Source organism: Monomorium pharaonis, chromosome 6, assembly GCF_013373865.1.
Source record: "Monomorium pharaonis isolate MP-MQ-018 chromosome 6, ASM1337386v2, whole genome shotgun sequence".
NCBI lineage: Eukaryota > Metazoa > Arthropoda > Insecta > Hymenoptera > Formicidae > Monomorium > Monomorium pharaonis.
This window is the reverse complement of record NC_050472.1, coordinates 27032387-27056570: the sequence shown is the minus strand read 5'-3', so window position 1 is coordinate 27056570 and position 24184 is coordinate 27032387. Positions and strand designations below refer to the sequence as shown.

Below are 24184 nucleotides of genomic sequence, written 5' to 3'. Positions count from 1 at the left end.
CAGTTTAGACATCATGGAAACAGCGAATTTCGAGAAAAATGACACAAACATTACAGTTGATAGATATATTAGTTCATTGTATAATCTTACGCAAGAAGATAGTAACTGGATCGTTACGAGCTCCTTCATGATTTTTACAATGCAAACAGGTAATGCTTAGTATAATTTAAAAACAAATGCGAGTTACTTTTTTTGTTTAATCAAGATACTTATTACTCTTTATTTTCTCACCAAGGTACAAAGTACTTATTACTAACTTTATTTTACCACACTTTTATCTTTACTCGCGCGTAATATGTTGATTGTCTTACCAACTCCATAGGTTTCGGAATGTTAGAGTCTGGTTGTGTATCTGTAAAAAATGAGGTCAACATCATGATGAAAAACGTAGTCGATATAGTTCTCGGTGGCCTAACTTACTGGATGTTCGGATTCGGATTTAGTTTTGGCTTGAGCGAACCCAATAATCCTCTGATCGGAATCGGAGGTATATTCGTAGATCCTCCCGTCGACGACGAGTACATGGGTTCCATTTGCGCCGCGTTTATATTTCAATTGAGCTTTGCCACCACTTCGACAACCATCGTTAGTGGTGCTATGGCAGAACGGTATTTATCTTCGCAAATGTGATATCGAGAATAAGTTTTTTGAGGTGTTTTCTTAGAATTAAAAAAGAAGTATAATTTTATATAACTTTTTAGAAAAATTTCTCAAATTTTTTATACAAATTGGTATACTTCAGAAGTAGTTTTTCCTAATACTTCTGAAAAGTGTTCTAATTCGTATAAAGATCTTGAGAAAAATTTTTCATCAGGGTTGCCATTGTATAATTTTCCATTTCTAGATGTAACTTTAAAGCGTACTGCATCTTCTCGTTTTTGAACACTATCGTGTACTGCATGCCAGCGGGGTGGGTATGGGGTGATCATGGTTTTCTGAATCGTATGGGAGTCGTTGATATCGCTGGCTCAGGCCCGGTGCATCTTGTCGGCGGTGTTTCAGGTAATCAGAGATACACAAGTGTATTTAATGACTGTCAGATAATTAACAATAAATTAACATTTCAAACAAACGCATTAATTGTTTGCTCCTCGTACAGCTCTCGCTTGCGCTATCATGCTCGGTCCCAGAATTGGCAGATATGACAACGGCATTGATCCTCTACCGCTCGGATCTCCAGTCAATGCTATCATGGGATTGTTCGTGTTATGGTAAAATAGTTGCAGATTGCCACAACGTCGAATGCAAAAATGTAAATCGCATCATATAAAAAGGACTATGAACCGTAGGTGGGGCTGGTTAGCGTTCAACAGCGGTAGTACTTACGGGGTAACTGGTCAACGGTGGCAGTATGCCGCCCGGGCGGCTGTCGCCACGATGATTGCCAGTATGGGAGGTGGTCTGGTTGGCTTGGGATTCAGTTTAACTAATCCGAATGGAATTGATATCCTTAGCCAGATAAACGGTGTTCTTGGCGCGCTAGTAGCAGTTACTGGTACACGCTTAGAGACACTGCACTAGTTAATGAACGAATAAGAAATTGCACCAGTCAATGAACAAATATAAATAACTTAATAATTATATTTTCAATAAGATAAAAATGATTTTAATCAATCTATATGATTAGATTTTTTTAAAATATCAATTAAATTTGAAATGTATTATTTTGAAGGCTTATTTTAATATAAAAAAAAAATTTATTGCTGATTGTTCAGCGACTGGTGTAAAGTTTCTAATTAATATTTAAAAAACACGAAAAAAATTTAATCGATTTTTAAACGTTTACGTTGTATTAGGTGGGTGTTTTCTATACAGAGGCTGGGAGGCGATGGTAGTCGGGATGGTAGGCGGTTTTATCACGTGTGTCGCAATGCCAGCGTTAGATAAAATTCACATAGACGATCCCGTTGGTGCAGCCGCCACTCACGGTGCGTTTACGTTGAGTAAAATTTTTTTTTTTAATCTCACCCTCATATCTCTCCATTGTGATAATAAATACTCGCTTGTTCGTTTGAAATATAGGCGCAAGTGGCATTTGGGGAGTTATCGCCATCGGTTTGTTCGCAGATGATCCATATCCTCTTGATACTACAAGCGGAAGGAAGGGATTGTTTAAAGGTTCGTTCGCGCTACGAATAATTTTATGTACCATAACTTTTGTCTTCCGAGTCATGTATAGCGTATGAATTCTTATAGGAGGCGGCTGGTATCTATTAGGGGTACAAAGTTTATCTGTGCTTTGCTTAGCGGTTTGGAGTTTTATCAGCTCTATCATATTGCTATGGGTATTGTACAACTTATTTTATTATATCCTCAAAAAATATTCATATATGATATGTAAGAGATATTATAGGATGATATCTTCTTTTTGTAGATTATAAATAAAGTAATACCAATTAGAATGCCACTTAATGAAGAAGTACTCGGAGCAGATCTTGTAGAGCACAGAATACGTCATTCAAAAGTACAAATTTATTCGATATTTTAATATCTTAATTTGTCAAGCAGTTTGGATTTATCATAGCCGATTTAACTTATTTAAAATGTTTATTCGCAGATAGGTGTAAGTCGTGCCATGTCAGCGCTTCGACCGTTTACTATGGAGAAGGAACTGAGGAACGTACCTACTGTAGGCCAGAATCCTGGTAAGATAGAATTATTCGAAATCTAGATACCAAGATATGTGTGATAACACGCGTTTTTGACACAGGTCACGATAGATACATTGCTCAACGTGAACAAAGGAAAAAGAAACTGGTGAATCTTCCAAAGTTTGAGAAACGTCAATCATCGAAAAAGTTGGTAACAAAAAGTTCCCAGGTCAGGACAATCGCGGACTCGGCGATAACCGCGGAAGCAAAGCTGCAATTTGCTTGGGTAGATTAGATTGAGAAAAAAATTAATCCACAACGAAATATCTCGCCGCTTGTATACTTTGTCAAAGATGTAAATTTATTATAAATGTATAAACATAGACACGTGCACACATTCTAATTTCTTCACATTCTAATACGTCCGAATGATATGTGTGTGCGTGTGCGTGTGCACGAAAGATATAAGTTTCCTAATAAATACTCGATTTTTTACGCATTTACACATAAATATTGATCGCGGACACACATGCACGCGCACACACGACACAGAGATAAATGGACATGTTAAATCGATCACAGACAAACTGAATCTTAACACGATGCTTAACCAGTGGCACAAATATCAGTCGAATAAATTATCTAATCATTCATGACACTCGATAAGATAATACGAGTTCTTACAGGAAATAAAATATTTCGATAAATATTTATGCATCTTCTTCCATTATTTATCATATGTCGAAAATGTGTATATCAGATACTCTACTTCGTATATTGCAGGCAGGAATTGTTCCTGATGGCCGTTATATTTAATATATATTCACAAAATATCATTCCCTCCTTTTCCCTTTTGGATATTGTACTGATACATATCGAAGATATTTACAATTTCATTGTATTTTTGTGGTCTTTTAATTTTTTTATTCTAAATGATGTGTAATTGATACTTTAAAAAATTTTCTAAATTAAATTTAGAAATTTTAACTGAATATTTGATATATAAATGAATAGCAATATTCTAGAGATGTAAGACTAGAGTATCACACATTTTCTGGAGGGCATAATATGTCGATGAAATGTCACATATTTGTAATTTTTCTTCGTACAGTATTTCGTTTTCATAGTAATCATTAATTACGAGTATGGAGATGAGCTTAATAATTATGTTCAACATATAAAAATGTATCTAAGGATTAGCACACTACCGACTTCTACACTATTCCAAGTATATTACTTCTATTAGAGCAATAAATATCTATGTCTAATTTCAGTTTATAAATACGTCGCTACGTGAATAGAAACTTATTAATTACTGTGTAGTTTTTATGGAACACAACAGGTTGAATACTTGAAACTATATCGTTATTATATACTGCTTACCGCCCACTGAGAAACTTCGGTGGGAAGACCTGGGTAATTTTTCACAGCCTCAATAACTTGCTGCGATGTCAATGTAAATTTGTAATATTGATATTCTTTTTCGAACTTTGTATTCGTATTTCCAACTGGCAGCAAGATCTCCAAGTTCTATAAAAAAAAAATATATATATATATATGTGTGTGTGTGTGTGTGTGTGTGTGTGTTTATCCATTTTTTCAGAAAAGATGAAAAAAAAGTTTTTTTTAAGACAACTCAAGTGTCTCTCTTTTTCTTACTTACCTTGATATGCTCAAAAGCTTTCATGATAACTGGTTTCTGGACAGATTGTATAGAGGAATTCTGGTTTGCAAACTTGATATAGCGATTGTATACCGCCTCAAAATTCAACGGCTCGCCATCGTAAATCTCCGTTTCATGTTTCATTGCAATTATCTAAAATAATATTGGAATATTATTAGTTTTTTCCTATCGAACATAATTTTAGAAAATAATTGCAAAAAACGTACCAAACACATTTCTAAAATGGACAATCCCTCGAGTATCAACAATTTATCGTCCTCCGAAAAGATTTTACTCGCCTCTACAAAATCATTCACTTCCAACTTCTGATGCTTCTCCGACAGCGTCGAGACAGCTACCGCGAGAAAATTTCTAAAGCTCCTCTCGCTCACATCAATATGATACATCCTCTTGAGTAAATTCACCATCGTAACATTGGTGATTAAACTCTTAATGTAGTCGTTCCACATGGAACCGAATTGCGGATCTATTGTACAATCATCGTAATGCTGCTCCACTTTATTTACATTTTCATCGTCAGGTAAGCTGAGGAGGTCCCGAAAGAGTTCCAGACGATCGTCGAACGCGGACATTGGTTGTTCCGAGGACGACGTGTCGCCGGGAAATAAAAATATTTGACGATGCGAGAATCTCGACTTGACTCGCTTCTCCAGCAGATCCATGACATCTAATCTACAACTTATCCCTATTACGCAAATCGGTACCTGTAAAATTATATTAAAGTATTCATTTCTATATTAAAATTTATATGATTCTCTTACGCTCCTTTTTATCCTGTTGTGTTTAAACATTTACCTGTGCAGATTGAGCAACGTCAAACAGATTGTATAACAATGTTTGGTTGTGATGTCCACAAAACAGATCAAACTCGTCGAGTACGAAGACGACCGGTTTCGAGCGGTTTTTGTCACCAGATTTCAGACAGTCCAAAAGGAAGCTTAGATTTTCTGCAAATGTGCCAAAAACCTTGTCGCCAACAACGTTCTCCAACTGCATCTGACGAGTTAGATCTTTAAGCGCCAAACGATCGTCAGTGTGTACTAGTCCATGAAGATTCACTATTAGCGCGTTGTCTTTAAAACTTTTTAAAGCAGACAATTCCTTCAAGACACTGTTAACAAGCTGGAATTATATAAATAAGTTATTATTAATTAAAATACAAAACAAATCATTGTTTTACATTATCGTAAAAGATAATTATTACCGTTGTTTTTCCGCTGCCTCTAGGTCCAACTAACAAGGCAGAATTGCTTTCGCCTATCTCAATAGTACGTTTCACTAAATCCAGCACATGCAACCGTTCATTGACATGATGCCTGAACTTTGTTTCAGGGCACATTATTTTACGCTTTAAGTATTTTCGTGTGAGTAATATCATATTGTCTTGAAAATCAATTGCCATATCTTTCTTCTTGCTCATTGTTCTTAGTGGTCTTATTGTTAGATTACTTCAGAAAAGAACTGTAAATGGTGGAGTTTGTCAAATTTTTAAAAATACTATTTTTAAGACAATTACAAATCACAACGGTTACATGATATATATTTTTTTACAGAGTGTTCTACAGCTTGTGGACAGAAATTAATGTCTATTTCTTGCTCATTACAATATTAATAAAATTATTTATATCTGAGCCAAAAATCTATAGTGTGTACAAACTCTTTTATTATTTTTGTGTCTTAAATTCTAAAATTACACCCATAAGAAACACTCTGTATATATAATATCATATTTATATTATATACAGATTTATTCATATATTATAATTCACATTAAATGCTCTACTCTTCAGAATAATCAATAACTCAATATCACACACTTTATTCTCATGGACGTGCTATAATTACGTTAGTACATCATAATGAAAATTACATTCACTCTTTATCTAAAATCAAGGCGCAATGTTTAAAAATATAATGTGTAAATGACACGGTCGGGAAACTGACATAACCCGACTGTCTCGCGTGAGAGCAGAGTTGAGCAGTTAGACGACACCGAAAATGTATTTTTTGTGTGAACTTACGCGCGTCGTCGGGCCTGGATTTTTCAGCCGCGTATTTGCGATGCGAGGAACAATGAGTGAGAAGAACGACGCAAAGTAATGAAGAGAAAAATCTCCCGATCGGTGGACGAGAGTACTGAATCTGCCGGAGTAACAGTGTTTACATGCGTTTACTAGTGTTTACGAAACAAACATGGACGACGCGGTGCAAGAGCCGGAGAAGAAGAATTGCACCTTTCTATTTAAAAGACGTAAAATCCACAGTAATGCCACGAGAAAGCGGAAAGAGGCGGATAGCAACGATGGTGAGTAATTAATAATAAGTATTATTAAGTATAATCTGGACATCGCGCTTACTTGTCGGATAAGTCTGGCCAAACCGAAATTTTAGGTTATGTGTAGAAAAACATCGCGCGGATAAACGTTTGTATTCATTTCTACGTAGATAGCAGCGAAGATGAGACCACGGTGATTAAGAAGGAGAAGAGGCAGGACGAGCATAATCCTATGATACAAAGAGTGAGTATATTTCCGCGCTGCAGTGTTGATATATAACCTTTCTTGTTTGAAAACACAGCTGCATCAACAATTCTTTATTCAATTAAAAGAATTCTGAATACATTGCATGTGCGACGTTATAAAGATATAGTCTGATATCTGTTTTTGCAGACAAACGTGAGGAGGCACCAGAGGACCAGTTGCAACAGCGACGACAGCGAGGATGACAACATAACTGTGTCGTACAAAAGCAACAGAACAGCTCTACTAGCTGGCCCAAGTGATCAAGGAGCGACCGCTATTCTACAGACAGAAACGGAGAAGGATAGGGATGCGCAGGCACTATTTGAGAAGGCCCAGAAAATAAATGAGGTATATTTGAGCAACTTATCAAATACATTGACAAAGTTTGAAATCAATTTATTCAGAAAGGCAAAGTTAGTAATATATTTGTATCTTAATTATCTTAATTATCAGGAACTAGAGGGAAAAGAAGATGATAAAATTTATAGGGGTTTAAACAACTATGCACAGTACTATAAAAAGAAGGACACAGCAGCTGGAAATGCATCCAGTGGAATGGTGCGTAAGGGACCAATTCGAGCGCCGTCCAATCTCAGAGCGACAGTGAGATGGGATTATCAACCTGACATATGCAAGGACTATAAAGAAACTGGTTTCTGTGGTTTTGGAGGCATGTAACATAATATTTTAATTATTTTTTGTAGTATATAATTGTATTACTTTTATAATTAGTATTAATATAATTTTCTTTTTGTCAAACAGACAGCTGTAAGTTCTTACACGATCGGTCGGATTATAAATTAGGATGGCAATTGGAAAGAGAAGCTGCTACCGGAGAATATAATGACAGTGGAGACGAAGATGATAAAAAGTACGAGATTGATAGCGATGAAGATAACTTGCCATTTAAATGTTTTATTTGTAGAGACAGTTTCACAGATCCCGTTGTTACAAAGTATGATTCTTAAAATATACCTTTAATCGTCAACTTTTTCATGGTTTTGTAATATGTTTCCAATGACTAATTTGTTTTTTTTTTTTAAGGTGCAAGCATTATTTTTGTGAAAAATGTGCTTTGGAGCAATACAGGAAAAGTACACGGTGTTATGTCTGCAATGTTCAGACTAACGGCACCTTTAACCCTGCAAAAGAACTTATCGCACGAATCAAAGGAGAGGATAAGGAGACCGCAGCAAGCGAAGACTCCGATAAAGATTAATACAATTTTTCTACGAGATTATCTGTTTTTACAATTATGTAACAAATGATACTGTAACATGAACTTTAATGAACTATAAATGTTAATGTAGACCAATTTAGAATATCAATCGGTAGAATGCATTTATTAACTTTTTAGAACAATCAGTGGTCAGGAGGCAATCCTTAGTTAAATTTTTTTGAACATTGACTTATCGAATGGCATTAAAAAAAATATATATATACATCTTATTGTATGAATACTATAGGCAAATAAAAAAATATATATACTCTTTTATACTTATATTCATTATAGATATTCATTTACAATAATTACATTTATATACAGGATTAGATGATGATTGAATATGCACAATTTAAATATATGTATTAAGTATGAGAAACAAAATATTTCTTCAATACACAAATTATTTTATCAAATAATTTATATATATTTTTTTACATTTTCTTCAGTACAATCACAAAATATTTTACAGAGTCCCTCGGCCAGAATCATTCGAGAGGGGGCTTCTTAGAGTTTAGGAGCCATCTCATTAGTAATTATTGGGCTAATGATTCGCAGGGGGAACTCTGGTCGGGGCGAAGGCGCTACCGACGACTCGTGTCGGGCGTCGCGACGCAAATCGATACGCGGCGCAGGCGGCGTGTCGACGGCGCGGGCGGCGAGCAGCGTTATTCGCAGCGGCAGTGTTGTTTCTCTTGTACTAGTGAAAATGTTAGCAGATCGTACGTTTTTGACGGGCTACCGGTGGGAGCGACCGGTGCGATCGCCATGTCCGGTGCGGCGCACTATCATGCTATAGGAATCGCGCGAGATAAGTCCGCAACCTTTCGAGACAGCCGCGAGCGAGATCTCTTAATTTTATTCGGAAAGGCGCGTCGCGACCGATCACTGTGTTCCGCGCGCGGCGCCGCCTCCCGCCCTCTCCGTCGAGAGAATCGATCCCCGACGAAAGGCCTGCGGCGCGCGAAACGCGCGACAGGACGCGAGCTCGACGAGGACGTTGGCGGTGGTCCTGCTGATGTGCGCCGCATCCTCCGACGGGGAGGAGCATCAATTCGCGACTCAACAATTCCGTTATTATATCTATACGTATACATTTGTAACGGGGAGATACGCGCGTCAAAGTGTGATACATGTACGATATGCGCGCCTCACGGAAGATTTAACGTAGTATCGAGGATCGTGGTGGTAGGTCGCTCGTTGAGGTAGGTCGGAACGACGAGGGTAGATATACCACAGCGAGAGATAGAGACGCAATCGCTCCTCGCGCAATACATATTCGAACGTTTCTGTACTACCCGTTATATAAATATTGAGATTAAATCCCGAACGTTGGAGTCGCCGATTGGATGGGTGATCGCTCATCGTCCGTGTACGGGATTACCGCGAAATCATTACATAAAAATTATTCGATTGCGCTTGCACGCGCTGACATACGCTTACGACGTATCATTACGATAGCGACTTTGCGTCGACGAACAATCAACGGCGAAGTGTTTGGTGAAGAGGTGCGTCGCATTGTGCACCACTGAATAAAACAGTAGCCTCCTATTATCTCGTCTTCGGGTTGAACTTGAAGTGCTGATACTTGATGCGGCTCTCGATCGATAGCCCGATCCACACGAAGAGAGCTGGCGCGCCCGATTTTCTCCAATCCACCCGGTGAAATCTGTGAGCAGAGAGAAGACACCGCATTATCATTGGGAAGGTGCAGTATTTCACGGCGACTCCCTATCAACCAGGTGGGTAATTTACTACGCGCTGCGCGATAAGAGCGTCGTGATAAGCGATTCTAATGATATTAATTCGTGCCCAACTGCGACGACGACGTGTGGCTATGCGTATAATATTTCTCTCGGTCGCGCTTTCTATATCTCTCCACATATTTTTTCCTTTTCTCTATCTGCAAAGCCTAAACAAACGACGCGACATGGCATGCAAAAAGATAGGCTGGTCTCGATAAAGGTTTAATTAATAGAGCAAGAAAGTAGTAAATGTTGTATTTGGAAAGTTGTCTCGATATTTTATTTCAATCCTAGAGTACTACTCCAGATAAATTTTCACCCCAATGTTAATTCAAGTTCAATTTTTATTAAATTTTTGTTTAAATTTTGTTTGTTTAAATTTAGTTTAAAATATGTAATAAGATTCTTTTAAAATAGTGTTAGTTCAATTATTCTAATACCTCTTGTTATCTATAAAATAGAAAAAGAATCTAAAAAGAAATTCTTAATTATATGTGGAAAAATGCAGTTCATCCAGAGTAGTATTAAGAAAAACATGAATAGCATTCTAGAATTAACATCATATTATCGTCGTTTAATAAAAAATATCTCGTTGACATCAATATCGCTACGCTACTTTGCTTGAACATGAAGGCCTCAGTCGACAGATTTTCTCTTTTATTCCAATCTCATTTCCCGTTTATGAACATTCATCGTTAATGAACAGTCGAAAAGAACGAGTTATCGGTAATTAAAGTAGACGCGGTAGATCTCATCTCGACGACCGGTTTTGCACGATAATCGAAATAAACCACGAATAAAAAGTTTATAAATCGCATGTCGCGTTTCCCACCGCGCGCTACGCGTCATCATTTGACTCGGTCGCACTTATCTATGCATATCGCGTCGGCCCCACGTGCAGCGCATATGTGTGTTGACAGCGTAACGGCCGAATACGCGGTGATAATGAGCACGCAATCGTAAAAGTCCGGACGACTGCACATTGGCAGTTGGCAGATACATACGCGAGAGACCATGGCATCTCGCATTTAATTAACTATCGAGTATTTTTTCTCGCCTCGTTGACGTCGTGATAAATTATAGTTTGTAATCCAAGTGTAAATTGATTCGTTATTTTCCCCGATGTGACATTCTCGAAATTAAAATTACTACCTCCAAGGTAAACTTCGTCTTCGAAAATTGTATTCGTACAACGTAAAAAATAATAAAATATTGCGCCCGCATGTGTAATTGTACGTCACAAATTTCTGGCATGTGGTGCGGAGCCAATCTCTCCTCGCCGAGGCCGTACAGGATGTCATTCGTCATTCGTCGAGGCTTGCTCAATTTGCAACATTGAATATTTTAGCTAGTGGATGTTCCAAACAAAAATTCTCTGTATCATAGTGAACGCGTTACCGAAACTCTTTAAGAAACAAAGATTGGTAAATATGTCAATAATATATTATTTTTATATCCCAATTAATTAAAACAGCGATATTATCTTAAAATTATCTATAATTTAAAATCCTCTTTATCTTACCTAAAATACGTTCACATGTAATTTATTTTATTTTTAGTTAGACGATCTTAATAATGTTAAAAAATTTGACTCCAAAACATTTCAGATCTCTCCTTCTCTCTTTCATTCTTTCTCTTTTTGACCCGGAGATATATTTCTCCCATCAGAAGAGAATGTGTAAAGATGAGCAAAGACAAAACGCTAATGTCTGCCGACGACGGCCGCTGCTACGTACAGTCGCGTTTCAAAAATAACTAACAGCGAGAAAATAGAGGAGTGCGAAAACGCGCGAGTCGGCCGTGACTGTCTGCGACATTGACACGTGCACGTGCATAGGCGCCGCGCTCCATACACTCAACCGACGTACGCTTGTGTTCGCTGTCTCTCTGTGTGTGCGTGTGTTTTACGGAAAATGTATACGGGTCTACGCGCGCCACGGAACCGTGTAATCGGTTTCGGATCGATAAATCGCATACATGTATGGTCGCGCCCGCAACAAAGCGCCGACGCGTTTTGCGAAATTTAAACTAATTATAAACCCACGTACGTGCAAAGATCTTCGGAAATCGAATCGCTGCGACGTTTAACGTGCGTCCGACGTGCGAGGACGGAAGAATACATACAATTTTAACATCTTTTTCTTTCTTTTTTGATCGCTGGCGTAGTAGCGTATCTTTTTGTTCTTCACATAGTTGAGAACGATGCTGACGTAATGCGCTACCTTTTCGAGAGATAAAGCTGATAAGAACGAGCATATTCGTTGTTCGTCGGCCAACAAAGCGTTAATGAGGAACCTCCTGTAACACACATTATTTTTTAACATAATTTTGCCTTTCATCATATTATTTTCTCCGATAATGGAGAAAATCTCTTTGCTATTTCTCGTAAATCCGTGAATTTTCCATCTACCTCCACACATATTTCACAACTTTACATCAGACATATACTATGTATGTACACGTACTGAAAGCCGTGTGACGTTCGATGCAGATCGATCGAACTGATATGAGGTAAGGACACGCGAAAGAGAAAGAGAACCCATTCGCGTTTCCGGCGGCGAGTCTTTGACATCAATTCCGGGTATTAGTCAGCCTTGATGATTGGACGCACGACCTCCGCGTGTCTTAATGCGCTGGGGTTCACAAAGCATGCTCAAGTCACGAAAGTAAATGCACGCAAAAGCTGCTCCGGTTACTTCATAATGACGACCAAGTAAGGTCAACAGTAAGGCTGTAGATCCGTTGTAGAACGCGCGAATGGGAAGAGGATCGTGCTAGGAGCACTTTTGCGTAAACCACCTGTAAGAGGGAAACAACGTGTAAATGTTAAATGTAAAACGTTAAATGTAAATTTAAATATGTAAAATGTAAAAACGTAAAAATGTGAAAATGTAATATATGTAAAACGTAAGAAGGTAAAATTAAATAGGTCAATGAGATAGGGAGAAAATATTAGAGTATTAGAATAAGGAGAGGATAAAGTTATATCAGAATAAAGAAAGAGAAGCAAAGACAGAAACAGATTAATGGGTATGGTGTGGATTTTCCCTGTTGGCTTGTAAATTGAAATAGCAATAAATATATACATGTACCACTTGTAAAAATAAAACATACGTTGCATAAAATTGATTACGAAAATACGTGAATCTTTTTATAAAGCAATAAGATAGCGTATGCTTCTCGTGCTCGCTGGCACGCCGATTACTCTCGCGATATGCAAATGTAACGCGGCATTAAATTATGCAAACGCTCATTTACCGTCTTGGCCCGCGCGAATACGAAATAGAGTCGTGATTTTCACTTTGTCACTCTGTGACGAATGTCATACACAATGAACCTTGGTCAGTGAACCGCGCTTATAGACAAAGAGACATAACGCATGCCTCCTCTCAGAGCACGTGCGCCGTTGAAAAATAAACTTTACGATCGTAACGCACAATGCAAATGTCATTGAGACGTACAGCACATCATAATTATTATTAAGATCTGACGGTGCTCGATTCAATAAGATACAATAATAATCAGATCATTAAATGTATTTTCCAAGGATCTTTACGCTCCGTCAAGTGATGCAAAGCACCATCGGCGTTTAACATTACATCGATAGAGTGTCGGTCAAACGAAGCGTCACGAGAGCAAATAAAAAGCATAAAGAGCAGCTGCGAAAGTCGCAGCTCGATGACGCGCGCCATGTATAGAACCCTCTCGAAGCTCTCCGCAACTCCGCGCGTATCGAAGAAAATCAGCTTATCCTCGCCACCGCTGTCGCTTCGACTTCCGGCTTTGTCTTCCAAATGTCAATATTAACTCAACGCTCCTACCTATATCTCTCCTTCAGTCTACTCATTTTATCTTATCTCTCTATTAACACAAAGCACGACGATGTATATCGAAAGATGATCCCATCTCTCTCCGCCGTCGTCGTAGATGTTACGATTTCAAGTTCAACTCGTCGAGAATACCTGGAATGAAAGTGGAACGCATTGTAGAATAAAAATCACAATAGCCATTTGACCCAAGAGACACATAATAGGAAGTATAATATATAATTAAACGCGAAGCAGTACCGGTATGCGACAGAGGGATTATAACATCATTGTCCAGCTCCCAGCCTGATTGCCTCGTTAACCCGTTAATATATATCTCTTCCAGATGGTTTCTGGCAGTGATGCCCTCATCGGAGGAGGAAAGCCAGTGGCTCGTTGGCAGCGGGGGCGGCCTCGCACCCTCCGGCGGCGGCAACGTGACGAAAACGGGGGCCGGCGAGCGCGGCGCGAGCACCATTAGGTCCGGCCTCTACACCGAGGAGATGACGGCCCAACCGGCGAACGTCGTCGCCACCGCCGGCGTAAACTCGGCCTCGGCCGACTCCGCGGAGCACGATCTCATCGACTCTACCGCGGACGCGACCCTCCTCGCGCAGTTCCACGAAGACGCCATCAAGCAGGTACGCTACACCGAATTCCTCTCCTTCAAACAACTTTTAGGAAAACTTATCCGGCGAGAGGGAGAATTTTTTTATTTCACCGTGCGCTCTTGGCTCTTAAACTCAGAGAGGCAAAATTATCGACCGCCTACCTAATCTGCGTCCCCTCGTTGCAGCTGCGGCGTATTTCACGTTTCATTAACGGCATCATTATCTCTGTACGTACCGTTGTAATACTCCTCATATATAGAGCCCAGTGACCATGAATTATTTCGAACGCGTGATAAATCTCGACCGCTCAATGGCTCAACTATTATCGAAACAACGCGTATCGATCTTGCCGCTTGATCATGCCAATAGTGGGACGCGGCTTCGCGACTTTCGCCGCTTTCGATTGGCCGTCGGGAATCAAGTGCATAGTCAACACGGTAGAGCGTGCGAGTATAAAGATATATGGGGGGATAATGGGATACTGTGGGCGCGGAGCGAAAACATAACCTCGGCGAAATGGCGTCGTTCGTCCCGAAGTGAATGAAAATCTGCTCCTTACGGGCCCGGAATTTCTCTCTTTCTCTCTCTCTCTCTCTCTCTTTCTCTCTCTCCTCCCCTTCCCATTTCCCATCTCTGCAAAAATGGATCAAGTCCTCGACGAATCTATCGTCAAGGCGAAATACGTACCACGCGAAGTACCCGGCTATTTGAAGGATTTTCCAGTAAATATTCTGATTACCGATTCAGCTACGGGACGAAAGAGATAAACGATAATTATTAGAAACGAAATTGTATTGTGACACATTTATTGTTCGTTCGTATATTGAAGTAGTAAAAGGAGCACTTTTTTAATTAATACTCGAGAAATTATATGTGCATTCTGTATTTTCTGTTTATGGATGTTTAACGATTGTTTTATAACATCACATTGCAATAAGACCTATGTAAGAATATTGTGTCTGAACAAAATGGGATGTGATGTTCCAGGCTGGCGTTGGTTATTTTCAAATATTCGCCGCTTTCTGCACGGGTCTGAGCCTGGCAGCCGACACTGTGGAAATTTTTGTTGTACCTTACATACTGCCAAGTGCAGAGGTTGAGCTTTGCATCGAGGATAATGAAAAGGGATGGCTTGGTGAGTTGTCGCTCTCGCGCGAACATATTTTGCGATGGTAAATGTGGTTTTTTTTTTTAGGAAACATTACTCTTGTCGGCCTTGCACTGGGTGGACTATTCTGGGGTGGTTTGGGTGACAGACTGGGAAGACGCAGATCCCTCCTATCAGCCATGTCCGTGCACGCCCTGTTCAGTGGTGTCGCAACATTCATGCCCACTTATGGCACTTTTATGACAGCTAGATTTTGTTCGGCTCTCGGGTAATTTTTTTTATCTACTTTATCTTCTGTCTACATGTAATTTAAAGAAGAGAAATGCAATAAGTCATGTCCAAACATGTAGCTAGATGTGTAGATAGTTAAATATACAATTCAATATTTTTTAAAGCAGGAGTCAAACGATTATTTAAATATTGTTATTATTTAGTACAATTTAATTTATTATGTTACAGGGTAGGAGGAGCTGTACCGCTGACATTTGTGTATCTTGCGGAATGTTGTCCACGGTTAAGCAGAGGTCGTTGGACAGGTATACTCGTGGCGGCGTGTGCACTCGGTGGTGTTTACGCGGCGCTCTTAGCCTGGGCGGTGGTACCCACAACAGGGGAAATGGTCGTCCTGGAGAATAAGGAACACTTCAGTGCTTGGCATCGTTTCTTACTGTTATGTTGTTTGCCGGCATTGTGCTCCACGATTGGTCTTATCTTTTTACCAGAGAGTCCAAGGTATCTTATAGAGGCCGGTCGAGACGTGGAGGCAATGATGGTTTATCAGGTAAAAATATATACCACAAATGATGTTCAAATAAATTCTTTATGGTATTTAATATAACAATTTTTTAATAATTTAATGTTACAGAAGATATATAAGAAAAATAATGCTCGGAAAGGTGCAACAGGTGCTCAATATCAGCTCTCTGAACTTGAACTTCCTACTAAAAGACCTCGTGGCTTGGCGCCACCATCTCCTAGCAATCACACTAGTGTTTTGGCAGACATAATATATTCGATTGAAATGGTAAATATTTCAAAAATAATCTGTGATAATATCTTAGTTATAAGATTTAATTCGATTTTTTTTTATCTGTATAGTTTTGGAATTCTTTCCTGGAATTATTTGCAACGCCTCATTTACGTGTGACTTTGGTTTTGTTAATTATCTGGACTGCTGCTTCATTCAGGTAAGTTTTAATTTTTAGATAATTATTATTCAAGAATTATAAACTCATTCTATTTGTAACATGTTTAGTCTTTACGGTCTTATGGTCTGGTGTCCTGAATATCTGAAACTTTTGCGAGCGTTGGAATACGAAGCTCATACTGAACATTATCAGGGAGTGGAATTTAATAATAAAACGTTTACTGGCTCTTGGGAAAATCGTCAGTACAAAGATTCTACGTTCTCAAATTGCAGGTACATATATAATTTTGATGTTATTTTTGCACCAGTGAAGAAAGTACAAATAAGTACTTTTTTCTTGTATAATTTTAATACTCTTTTTAAATGTTTGCAGATTTACTAAAATGGTATTCAGCCATGTCGATTTTGACAATTGTACCTTTCAATCGGTAGAATTCAGTAGCATCAAGTCTAGCAAAACCCACTTTAGAGACAGTGTTATTGTATATTCAAAGTAAGTAAATCTTTTATACATTGTTATAAATGTTTACATTTGCTCATATGAAAAGTATGAATATGAATGCATACATTGTTACAGATTCGTTGATACAGACTTATCTGCACAAGTTTTTACCAGAAGTAAACTGGAGAATAATACAGAGCTGAGTTTAAGCGGATCCTGTCCGACTCTCGATCTCGATTATAACATTTATATCGAAGAAGCGTTGCATGCTCACCTCGTTGCTCAATTGGCTTTTGTGCCCGCTGCCGCGCTGGCAGGTTTGGCACTTACTGTTCTTCAGCGACCAAAATTAATTGGTTGGTTAACAAATTTCATTGAAAGCGTAGCGAGCCGATTTCTAAGCATAATTATAACTAACACTTATTCTTTATCATCAGGTCTCTCACTTTTTTTTTCTTCCGTTGCCGCGTTATGTCTGATATTGATTCGCCAAAACAGTTCGGCAGTTCTTGGTTTCGAAGGTGGCTTCACAGCCCTTTTCGCCGTTGGATGGACATCGTTGACTTTAGTGACAGTCGAGAGCTTCCCTACACACTTAAGGTAAAAAATTTCAAGGTTATTACAAGAAAATTAAAGTTATTTTAAAAGGAAGCATTTATTGATGCGTTTCTGTAGGTGTACCGGTTTTGGGCTCATAGCAGCAGCTATAAGAATATCGGGTTTGATAGGAACTACGACATATCAGACATTAGTGGGTACGCCCTTAATCGCGCCCGCATTATTGACTGCGCTAGCATTATTGATCGCTAGCGTTATAACTATTAAATTGCCTCACACTCATAATGTCTTCTTATAAACTTTTCATCTGTAGAAAAGAATATCAGCAATGGCGTATTTGAAACTTTATTATTACATATGAAACACAAACTTATATGGTACTTTGTCATCTGACGATTGAATTCTCAGAAAGAGTAATTTGGAATGCATCAGAGACGTGTAGAAGATGAGGCATGCTATTCACTATTCTTTATCTTTAAGATTTATTCGAAAAAAAAGATGTTCAAGACATGTCAATAATTTATCGATCAAAAGAAGGAAATTTTTTAGAGGATGAGACTTTGTACAAAGTGATATATTCTAAGTAATAATGAAGCACCGTTGTCTTTGAAGGCACTTGCATATTTTAAGCGCACAGAACGTTCACGGCGATTTTAGCCAATATGAAATGACTTGGACCAGGATCGAAGTTGTATCCTATCACTTACTAGAGACACGTTCGACAGGAATAAAATTCAAAGAGAAAAGATCTCGAGATCAGCTGATACAGACGTTTCCGTGCGCCAGATAGTCACTCCAAAATTAACATACTCACCTTCTCCGCTATTTTACCTTTGACGATATATAATTCGTTACGCGAATATATTGAGCAAAGGAAACACACATATGTGTAACTATTTTAATAAGGCTTATGCCATGAAACAGTGTCAATTTTAATAGAGGATGTATAGTCATCTGCAATGATATAATATATCATATATAAATATTATATATTAAGAAATATTAATTAGAGAGGTGTATCGGCAACGCAAGTTTGTGTGATATCTCGATTATTATCCCAGAGACACAACGCTTATAAACTTACATATATAGCTGTTCTTACTTTTTGATCTTAAATAATATCACATGATATGGAACTTGAATATATTCCAATATAGTTTGCGGAAGCTACCTACTCAATTCGCTCAAATTTAATTACGCAAAAATACATTACATTTTGCGCGAAAAGAGAAATAATAACTTCACTCCATGTGTAAAAAAAAAAACGGTAACATTCCTATGAAGGAAAAGTAATCGAATATCGTATGTTGAGTACTTCCGCTTTTTACCAATTTATTAGAATGCGCTAAATCGTCTCATTAGACGCTAGAATGCCGCCAATTCGATAAATAAGAAAGAGAGAGAGAGAAAGAGAGAGACATTATTCATATAATGTAAACGCTGCCGTTTGAAATCTCAATTCCTAGATGAAGACTTTCGATGAAAGAGAAAAAGAGATAGAGAAAATTAAGCTTTGTAGCGTAAAAGTCCGAAAAATTATCAACTTTAACATTACTCGTCTTTAAACTTTATGATACGATCAATTACATGTATGTGGACATGTGCGTCTGATTTTCTAGTGACATATATATTAAAACGTAGAACGTTATTTTCTACAAGAATCAGAATTACATCTTGACGTAAATACATGTAAAATGTAATGTCTGTGGTAATTTACTTGGAAAAACTTTGCTAAAGTTTTATCATTGCTGACAACAAACACTGGCAAGCTGGAAGGAATGTAAAAAGAGTTCCTTGAGAAAGAGAGGCAACTTATTTCTAGGCAATAAGGATGTAAAGAAGTCCGTAGAACAAGGTTTTCGTCTAGCTTACCAGAGTTCAGAAGATATCTTCGAAGAGTTCATCAAAATGGAGAGGGTATTCGCAGATTTAATAGGATAAATGTTTACGTCCCATCACGGTTAGTGAGTTTTTTCATATCAAACTGTTGACGATCAATATATATAGATATATATATATATGTACACGAAAGATTAGTATCCGGATCGAGGTTTATGAGTGTTTCATCGAAAGAAAGTAGAAGAGACTGTTGCGATGACCGATACATGAACGCCATTACACATTCCAGTGATTGTCCCGCGGATGATTTCGTCTTCTTTCGATGATTCCAACGGAAATCGTTTCTGTTGGGGAAAATCACGACTTGTCGTGAACTTGGAGCGAGTTGTGTCGGTGTCGCAATTGCGATTACATTAATTTATGTGACATCAAATTACAAATATTAACGTCTTGAGTGCGGAGCTCGAATTGGAGTACAAAATTTATAAGCATGCTTAAGCAAAACTCATCATCGGGGACCAGACGCGTTCTTGTTATTTTTTTTTTATATTGGAATTTATATTTTTTTATATTCAAGCCAAAGGGTAATAATCGAGGCAATGCGCCGATGCCGACACACATGCAGCCCCACGTAATTAATTCTGCTACAACATTCTATCAAGTCTATCATTACCCGTAGATAATATATATATATATATATATATATATATAATACATTTTACTCAACATATCATATTTATGAGCAAGCACTTTAGATTCGTAGGCCTTACTCGGACTATTGACTAGAAACACACACGTAGGGAAAATACGTAAAGACAGGGTCGTTCAAGACTCGAGTAAAGTAGACTGATCGAGTTAGAGAATCTGCCGAGGCACTATTTTCCTATCTTGGGTTTTTTGCGAATTACGTTTAGTCGATATATACATATGTAGTATGCATGTAAATTTTTGTTTTACAAAACGAGATTATCAACTGATTAAGTGATAAAATGGAAATGCAATACTCGTACAATCTGGTCAAACGTGCATTTTATTAATACTAAATATAACTTTAACACTCGATGATTTTACTAATATTTTAAATATAATTATTTATTGTTATCACACCGAGAGATCGAATATTATATACATCTCATACTGTTCAGACTGGAATGAATTAATGATCAGTTGATAATCTGTGTCATAGAGAGACTGCTTCTTGTTAAAATTAAAGGGATTTAATTAGTTAAGGTCTTTTACATGGTCGACGATGACATGAGAAATGCTGTACAATATATTATTTTTACTTTAGAGTTTACGTTTGGTCACACATTCGACTGATCGCATAGTTGCTAATCCTTGCGCTATACAGGAGTAGAAACGATTTATTTCGAGGCGAGATTTTTACATGAGATTGTAGGAGATATAGGCTGAATAGGTGAGAATTAAATGTTTTTTAAAAAGAGCTGTTATTAACGAAATTCTTAAATCTATCGAGATTAATTATAAAGTTTATAGAATTATTTTTGACAAATAGGAAGTTGCACAGCAATATTTATTGTACATTATCAGTTATATCAAGGAATTATGTCAGACAGATGTATATGAAAAGACATCTCAATATCGATATATAATATTATCATTATTTCATATATTAATATTTCGCATACGGTACAATAGGGTAATCAATTTTCCGCTCTTTTCCCTCTCGAGTTTTCTCGTTTGAAGATGCGCAGTTAAGTATAGTTTATTAAAAATTCTTCACGAAAACCGTTCTGTTCAAAAGCGATTGCTATATAAATATATTTTTCAAAGTTTTTAATGCGGCGTAAAACAAACTTTATTAACAAATAAAACTAACGTCGTATTTTTTTTCTGACCTGCTGCATTGTACGTTCACAGAATACGAATATTGCTTTCAGCATCGAGCTTTTGAAAATGGTTTGAGAAGCCTTTTATCGCAATAATTAAAACGTCAGATTTATTAGCAGCACAAATCATATTATATTTTGGAAGGTACAGTCCAAGAGGGAGTAATAAATATCATTTTTAGGATACGAGAATTGCGCTTTAGCGCTCTACACACTATGTAGAGAGGCGATTATAATTTATTTATATTGCTAAGGAAAAGCCCGCGTTTAATGCGAGTCGTTCTATTTGCGATTATTCATCGGTTAACTCATTTGTACATAATCCTTATATATAGCGATAATTTTAGCATAATTTCAGTCGCGATTAGTATCTAGCCACTAGCGAAGTGGCGCTAAGTCGAAATCGTTTAGCGCAAATTATCGTTCTGCTCATCCGGAGGAACGAGCGAAAAAAAGAGAGATTATCGATCGATCCTTCAAGTAATAATTTCGCCAGCGACTCCAACGTTCATAATTTTTATAAATTGTATAAATTATATCATTCTTCTGCGAGAAAGTAGACGCTCTATGCAACGCTTCGATAAAGAGCAATTATAAGCACTGTAATGCGTGTATATTATATATTTAATATTATATTGATATGTTATATAAATTTATACACATATGTATATAATATTAATATATTATATGTGTTAATATATATTATATATAATATTTATATAATATATATTCGTAGAAAAAGAGAGTGACGATGCGTTTCAGTCACGATGTACGTTCGAGCTATACACATTTTTAAGCTCTTAGAATCAAGTCCAAGGATACGTAGTAGCGATCATTTTGTAAATCCTGTTATTTCAAGACCGTTTGATGGCGAGGTGGCGAAACGAGACCGCGGAAAGGAACGTCTTTGAGAGATTCGGAATTTTTGCGGAATATATACTCGTGTACTTGCGGTGCAAATTTCGATTTTCTCGAGATTGAAACACAGTGATGGCGACGTTGGGGATGGCGAATAATTTCTTCGGAAGTCCGTTTACACTTTGATCTCGACGTGATAATTTTCGTACGATAAAAAATCGCAAGTTGTGTACGGTATTTAATAAGGTTCAGCTACAAAATGTACGAATGGCATTAATAAGAATTTTATTGAATCGAAAGACGTCCCTTTTATACTTCTCTCCACAGTGTTTCGAGTTTTTGTCCAAAATTCCATTACGTACCTCATTATATACAACATGCTAACAAGAAAGAAACTGTAATTTAGATTTTAATTTGTACCTTAATTCTCAAGGAGAAATTAAAATAATATTAGAAATATCAAATTGTAAAATTGTTACTTGAAGTATTTAAGAAAACATAAGACATTGATTATTTTTTGCAACCATTTAAATTAATGAAATTTCATTTTACATTAAAGCGCTTAATGGAATATAAAATTTATTAATCTCTGTGGAAGATAATGTAGAGAATTGATCTATCGACTAGCAAGAATAAGAAGCAATCTACCTGTTTGACATAGGGTAATTCAAGGATCATCAGTCGATACAATCTTAGGACTACTTTATCAACACTAAGTTAGATCTGAATAATATTTTATCTTGTCCCGGGTAAGAATGACGGAAACGTTACAACACGATAATTACACATATATGACCTAGTTATGCATATAATTGCATATGTGTGTTTACCAGTATCTTCCCGTTATCTTCAGATCATTTTCGACGATCCATATTTTCTGCCCGTTCTCGCGCAACAAATTCGCAACGAACACAGTCTAACGCTAATCAGTTTAATAATGTGTGGTTATTGAAATTTCCGACAAATACCAATGCGCTCGCGCGTGACATCCTTAGAGTCGATTCCGCCGAGCGCTGGCCTTGAGCTTGACCCTGGGCGTATCCCCGCGCGCCTCCTCTCCTCGGCACCGCGGATCATATGCCGATGGATGATCCATCAGATCCATGTTGAACGAGTCCTGACCTAACCTATTCTAGGCTATGTCTCTGTCCTCCCATACAGACAAAGCCTAGGAGAGGCTAAACCAAGTTACTCGGTTCTCCTTCTGCCGAGTCTTCTGTTTTTCTCTCTTTTTCTATTTCTTTTTTTTACCTTCGTCTGGTCCGCTCTTTTTGCAGCCTCCTTCCCACGGTTGTTTCCACTCGCCTGTAGTTATCCTGACTATGCCGTATATATAATAATAATGATTAACATAGCGTCCTAGTACACGTGGGATAATAATCTTGATAAAGTGCGCAGAAGCTTATAATATAAATGAGGAGAATATAGTTTTCTGTAGCTTTTCGCTTCGGTAATTGTCCAACGTTATACGGATTTGACCCAAGTGTCATATCGCTCGTAGTATACGATATTCGAGATTGAATCAGTGAAGCAGAGATTTTAAAGACAGCCTAAAAAGAAATCGTCGTACGGAATCCATTAAGTATTCTCTCTGTGTCGTTAATATTTAAATTACAGAATTATATGTGCATACATTATATAAAGTTAGCCTTGGTAACGAGAAGTAACGAGAATGAAGGAATATCGAATAACTTGAAAAGATTAGGTGAGACGGACGAGCGATTAAATTATATATAATAACTATATTATATATAGTCCTTTATTTATGATGATAATGATGATTATTATTATCACATATGCATACATAACTGTAAAACTGAAGCTAAAATCTCTTTTTACGTTACGAATATAATAGTCGAGACTATTTAAAATTCTTATCAATTTTCATGATTTATTTTTATCTCTAAAAGAAAACTGGAAGAGAATAACTTATATTTAATTTTTTTAATTATATTCATAATTTACAGAATGTTCAACTCGACAGCAACGTTAAATACAAATTAAGGGACTTTGACAGACGTGCGTAAGTAACGTTGTGCGTTTGACGGACAAGGGAAGGAAAGAAGTAAAAAAAAAGAGAGAGAAACGTCGATTTACCAGTAACAGTACCGCGCGTATTCTTTTACGAGGAGTCATTTTTGCGACGGTGATCCGGCCGGCACAAAGAAAGCGTGTCACGCCTAAAAATACGCGGGGCACGC

General features: G+C 37.5%; 4 protein-coding genes and 1 long non-coding RNA gene across 13 annotated transcripts; 3 read left to right on the top strand and 2 right to left on the bottom strand.

Annotated features, from left to right (window-relative positions):
• Positions 1–13: 13 nt before the first annotated feature.
• LOC105829293 (putative ammonium transporter 3) lies at positions 14–3277 on the top strand. The gene is made up of 11 exons (XM_012668020.3): positions 14–149; positions 323–608; positions 845–1002; positions 1100–1211; positions 1290–1495; positions 1797–1928; positions 2023–2118; positions 2197–2285; positions 2375–2464; positions 2558–2645; positions 2711–3277. The coding sequence occupies exons 1-11, from the start codon at positions 14–16 to the stop codon at positions 2884–2886; spliced, it is 1569 nt and encodes a 522-aa protein (XP_012523474.1). The 3' UTR covers positions 2887–3277.
• Positions 188–6431, bottom strand: LOC105829294 (origin recognition complex subunit 4). 3 transcript variants are annotated; one of them, XR_003625832.2, is made up of 8 exons: positions 6297–6431; positions 5480–5736; positions 5071–5397; positions 4482–4979; positions 4255–4407; positions 3975–4121; positions 421–595; positions 188–352 (listed from the first exon to the last, which is right to left on the bottom strand). XR_003625832.2 is itself a non-coding variant. In XM_028190887.2 (7 exons), the coding sequence occupies exons 2-7, from the start codon at positions 5693–5695 to the stop codon at positions 2044–2046; spliced, it is 1386 nt and encodes a 461-aa protein (XP_028046688.1). In that variant the 5' UTR covers positions 5696–5736; positions 6297–6431; the 3' UTR covers positions 1931–2043. The 3 variants fall into 3 exon arrangements, 2 of the variants coding, with proteins under 2 accessions (XP_028046688.1, XP_012523475.1); XM_028190887.2 differs by lacking the exons at positions 188–352; positions 421–595 and adding an exon at positions 1931–2088; XM_012668021.3 differs by lacking the exons at positions 188–352; positions 421–595 and having other exon boundaries at positions 2934–4121.
• Positions 6432–6437: 6 nt separating this feature from the next.
• LOC105829295 (E3 ubiquitin-protein ligase RNF113A) lies at positions 6438–8287 on the top strand. 2 transcript variants are annotated; one of them, XM_012668022.3, is made up of 6 exons: positions 6438–6580; positions 6721–6794; positions 6945–7145; positions 7251–7467; positions 7560–7752; positions 7842–8287. In XM_012668022.3, the coding sequence occupies exons 1-6, from the start codon at positions 6469–6471 to the stop codon at positions 8014–8016; spliced, it is 972 nt and encodes a 323-aa protein (XP_012523476.1). In that variant the 5' UTR covers positions 6438–6468; the 3' UTR covers positions 8017–8287. The 2 variants fall into 2 exon arrangements, with proteins under 2 accessions (XP_012523476.1, XP_012523477.1); XM_012668023.3 differs by having other exon boundaries at positions 6460–6580; positions 6667–6794.
• Positions 8283–14447, bottom strand: LOC105829292. Of its 4 annotated transcripts, none has more exons than XR_004963563.1 (4): positions 13832–13970; positions 12175–13726; positions 11813–12062; positions 8283–9688 (listed from the first exon to the last, which is right to left on the bottom strand). It is a non-coding gene; the product is annotated as an uncharacterized LOC105829292 (long non-coding RNA). The 4 variants fall into 4 exon arrangements; XR_001138478.3 differs by having other exon boundaries at positions 12230–13726; XR_004963562.1 differs by lacking the exon at positions 13832–13970 and adding an exon at positions 14343–14447 and having other exon boundaries at positions 11813–13726.
• Positions 9661–22447, top strand: LOC105829291 (synaptic vesicle glycoprotein 2B). Of its 3 annotated transcripts, XM_012668014.2 has the most exons (12): positions 9661–9761; positions 13917–14211; positions 15169–15316; positions 15377–15557; positions 15749–16070; positions 16155–16313; positions 16388–16476; positions 16545–16709; positions 16810–16929; positions 17014–17234; positions 17316–17478; positions 17554–17734. In XM_012668014.2, exons 2-12 carry the CDS (start codon positions 13933–13935, stop codon positions 17732–17734), a joined length of 2028 nt encoding a protein of 675 aa, XP_012523468.1. In that variant the 5' UTR covers positions 9661–9761; positions 13917–13932. The 3 variants fall into 3 exon arrangements, with proteins under 3 accessions (XP_012523468.1, XP_028046687.1, XP_012523470.1); XM_028190886.2 differs by lacking the exon at positions 9661–9761 and having other exon boundaries at positions 13933–14211; positions 17554–22447; XM_012668016.3 differs by lacking the exons at positions 9661–9761; positions 13917–14211 and adding an exon at positions 14774–14903 and having other exon boundaries at positions 17554–22443.
• Positions 22448–24184: the final 1737 nt, after the last annotated feature.

Bases quoted from the DNA above. Each gene is read 5' to 3' on its own strand.
- LOC105829293 (XM_012668020.3), top strand. From the start codon at position 14: ATGGAAACAGCGAATTTCGAGAAAAATGACACAAACATTACAGTTGAT. The intron at 609-844 runs GTATTTATCTTC...TTCCATTTCTAG, and splicing joins AGTGGTGCTATGGCAGAACG to ATGTAACTTTAAAGCGTACT. The intron at 1,212-1,289 runs GTAAAATAGTTG...TATGAACCGTAG, and splicing joins ATGGGATTGTTCGTGTTATG to GTGGGGCTGGTTAGCGTTCA.
- LOC105829294 (XM_028190887.2), bottom strand. From the start codon at position 5,695: ATGAGCAAGAAGAAAGATATGGCAATTGATTTTCAAGACAATATGATA. The intron at 4,408-4,481 runs GTACGTTTTTTG...ATATTATTTTAG, and splicing joins CCATTTTAGAAATGTGTTTG to ATAATTGCAATGAAACATGA. The intron at 2,089-3,974 runs GTAAGCAGTATA...TTCCGCTTGTAG, and splicing joins CCGAAGTTTCTCAGTGGGCG to TATCAAGAGGATATGGATCA.
- LOC105829295 (XM_012668022.3), top strand. From the start codon at position 6,469: ATGGACGACGCGGTGCAAGAGCCGGAGAAGAAGAATTGCACCTTTCTA. The intron at 6,581-6,720 runs GTGAGTAATTAA...ATTTCTACGTAG, and splicing joins AGAGGCGGATAGCAACGATG to ATAGCAGCGAAGATGAGACC. The intron at 7,146-7,250 runs GTATATTTGAGC...CTTAATTATCAG, and splicing joins AGGCCCAGAAAATAAATGAG to GAACTAGAGGGAAAAGAAGA.
- LOC105829291 (XM_028190886.2), top strand. From the start codon at position 13,933: ATGCCCTCATCGGAGGAGGAAAGCCAGTGGCTCGTTGGCAGCGGGGGC. The intron at 16,477-16,544 runs GTAAGTTTTAAT...TAACATGTTTAG, and splicing joins TGGACTGCTGCTTCATTCAG to TCTTTACGGTCTTATGGTCT. The intron at 16,710-16,809 runs GTACATATATAA...AAATGTTTGCAG, and splicing joins TCTACGTTCTCAAATTGCAG to ATTTACTAAAATGGTATTCA.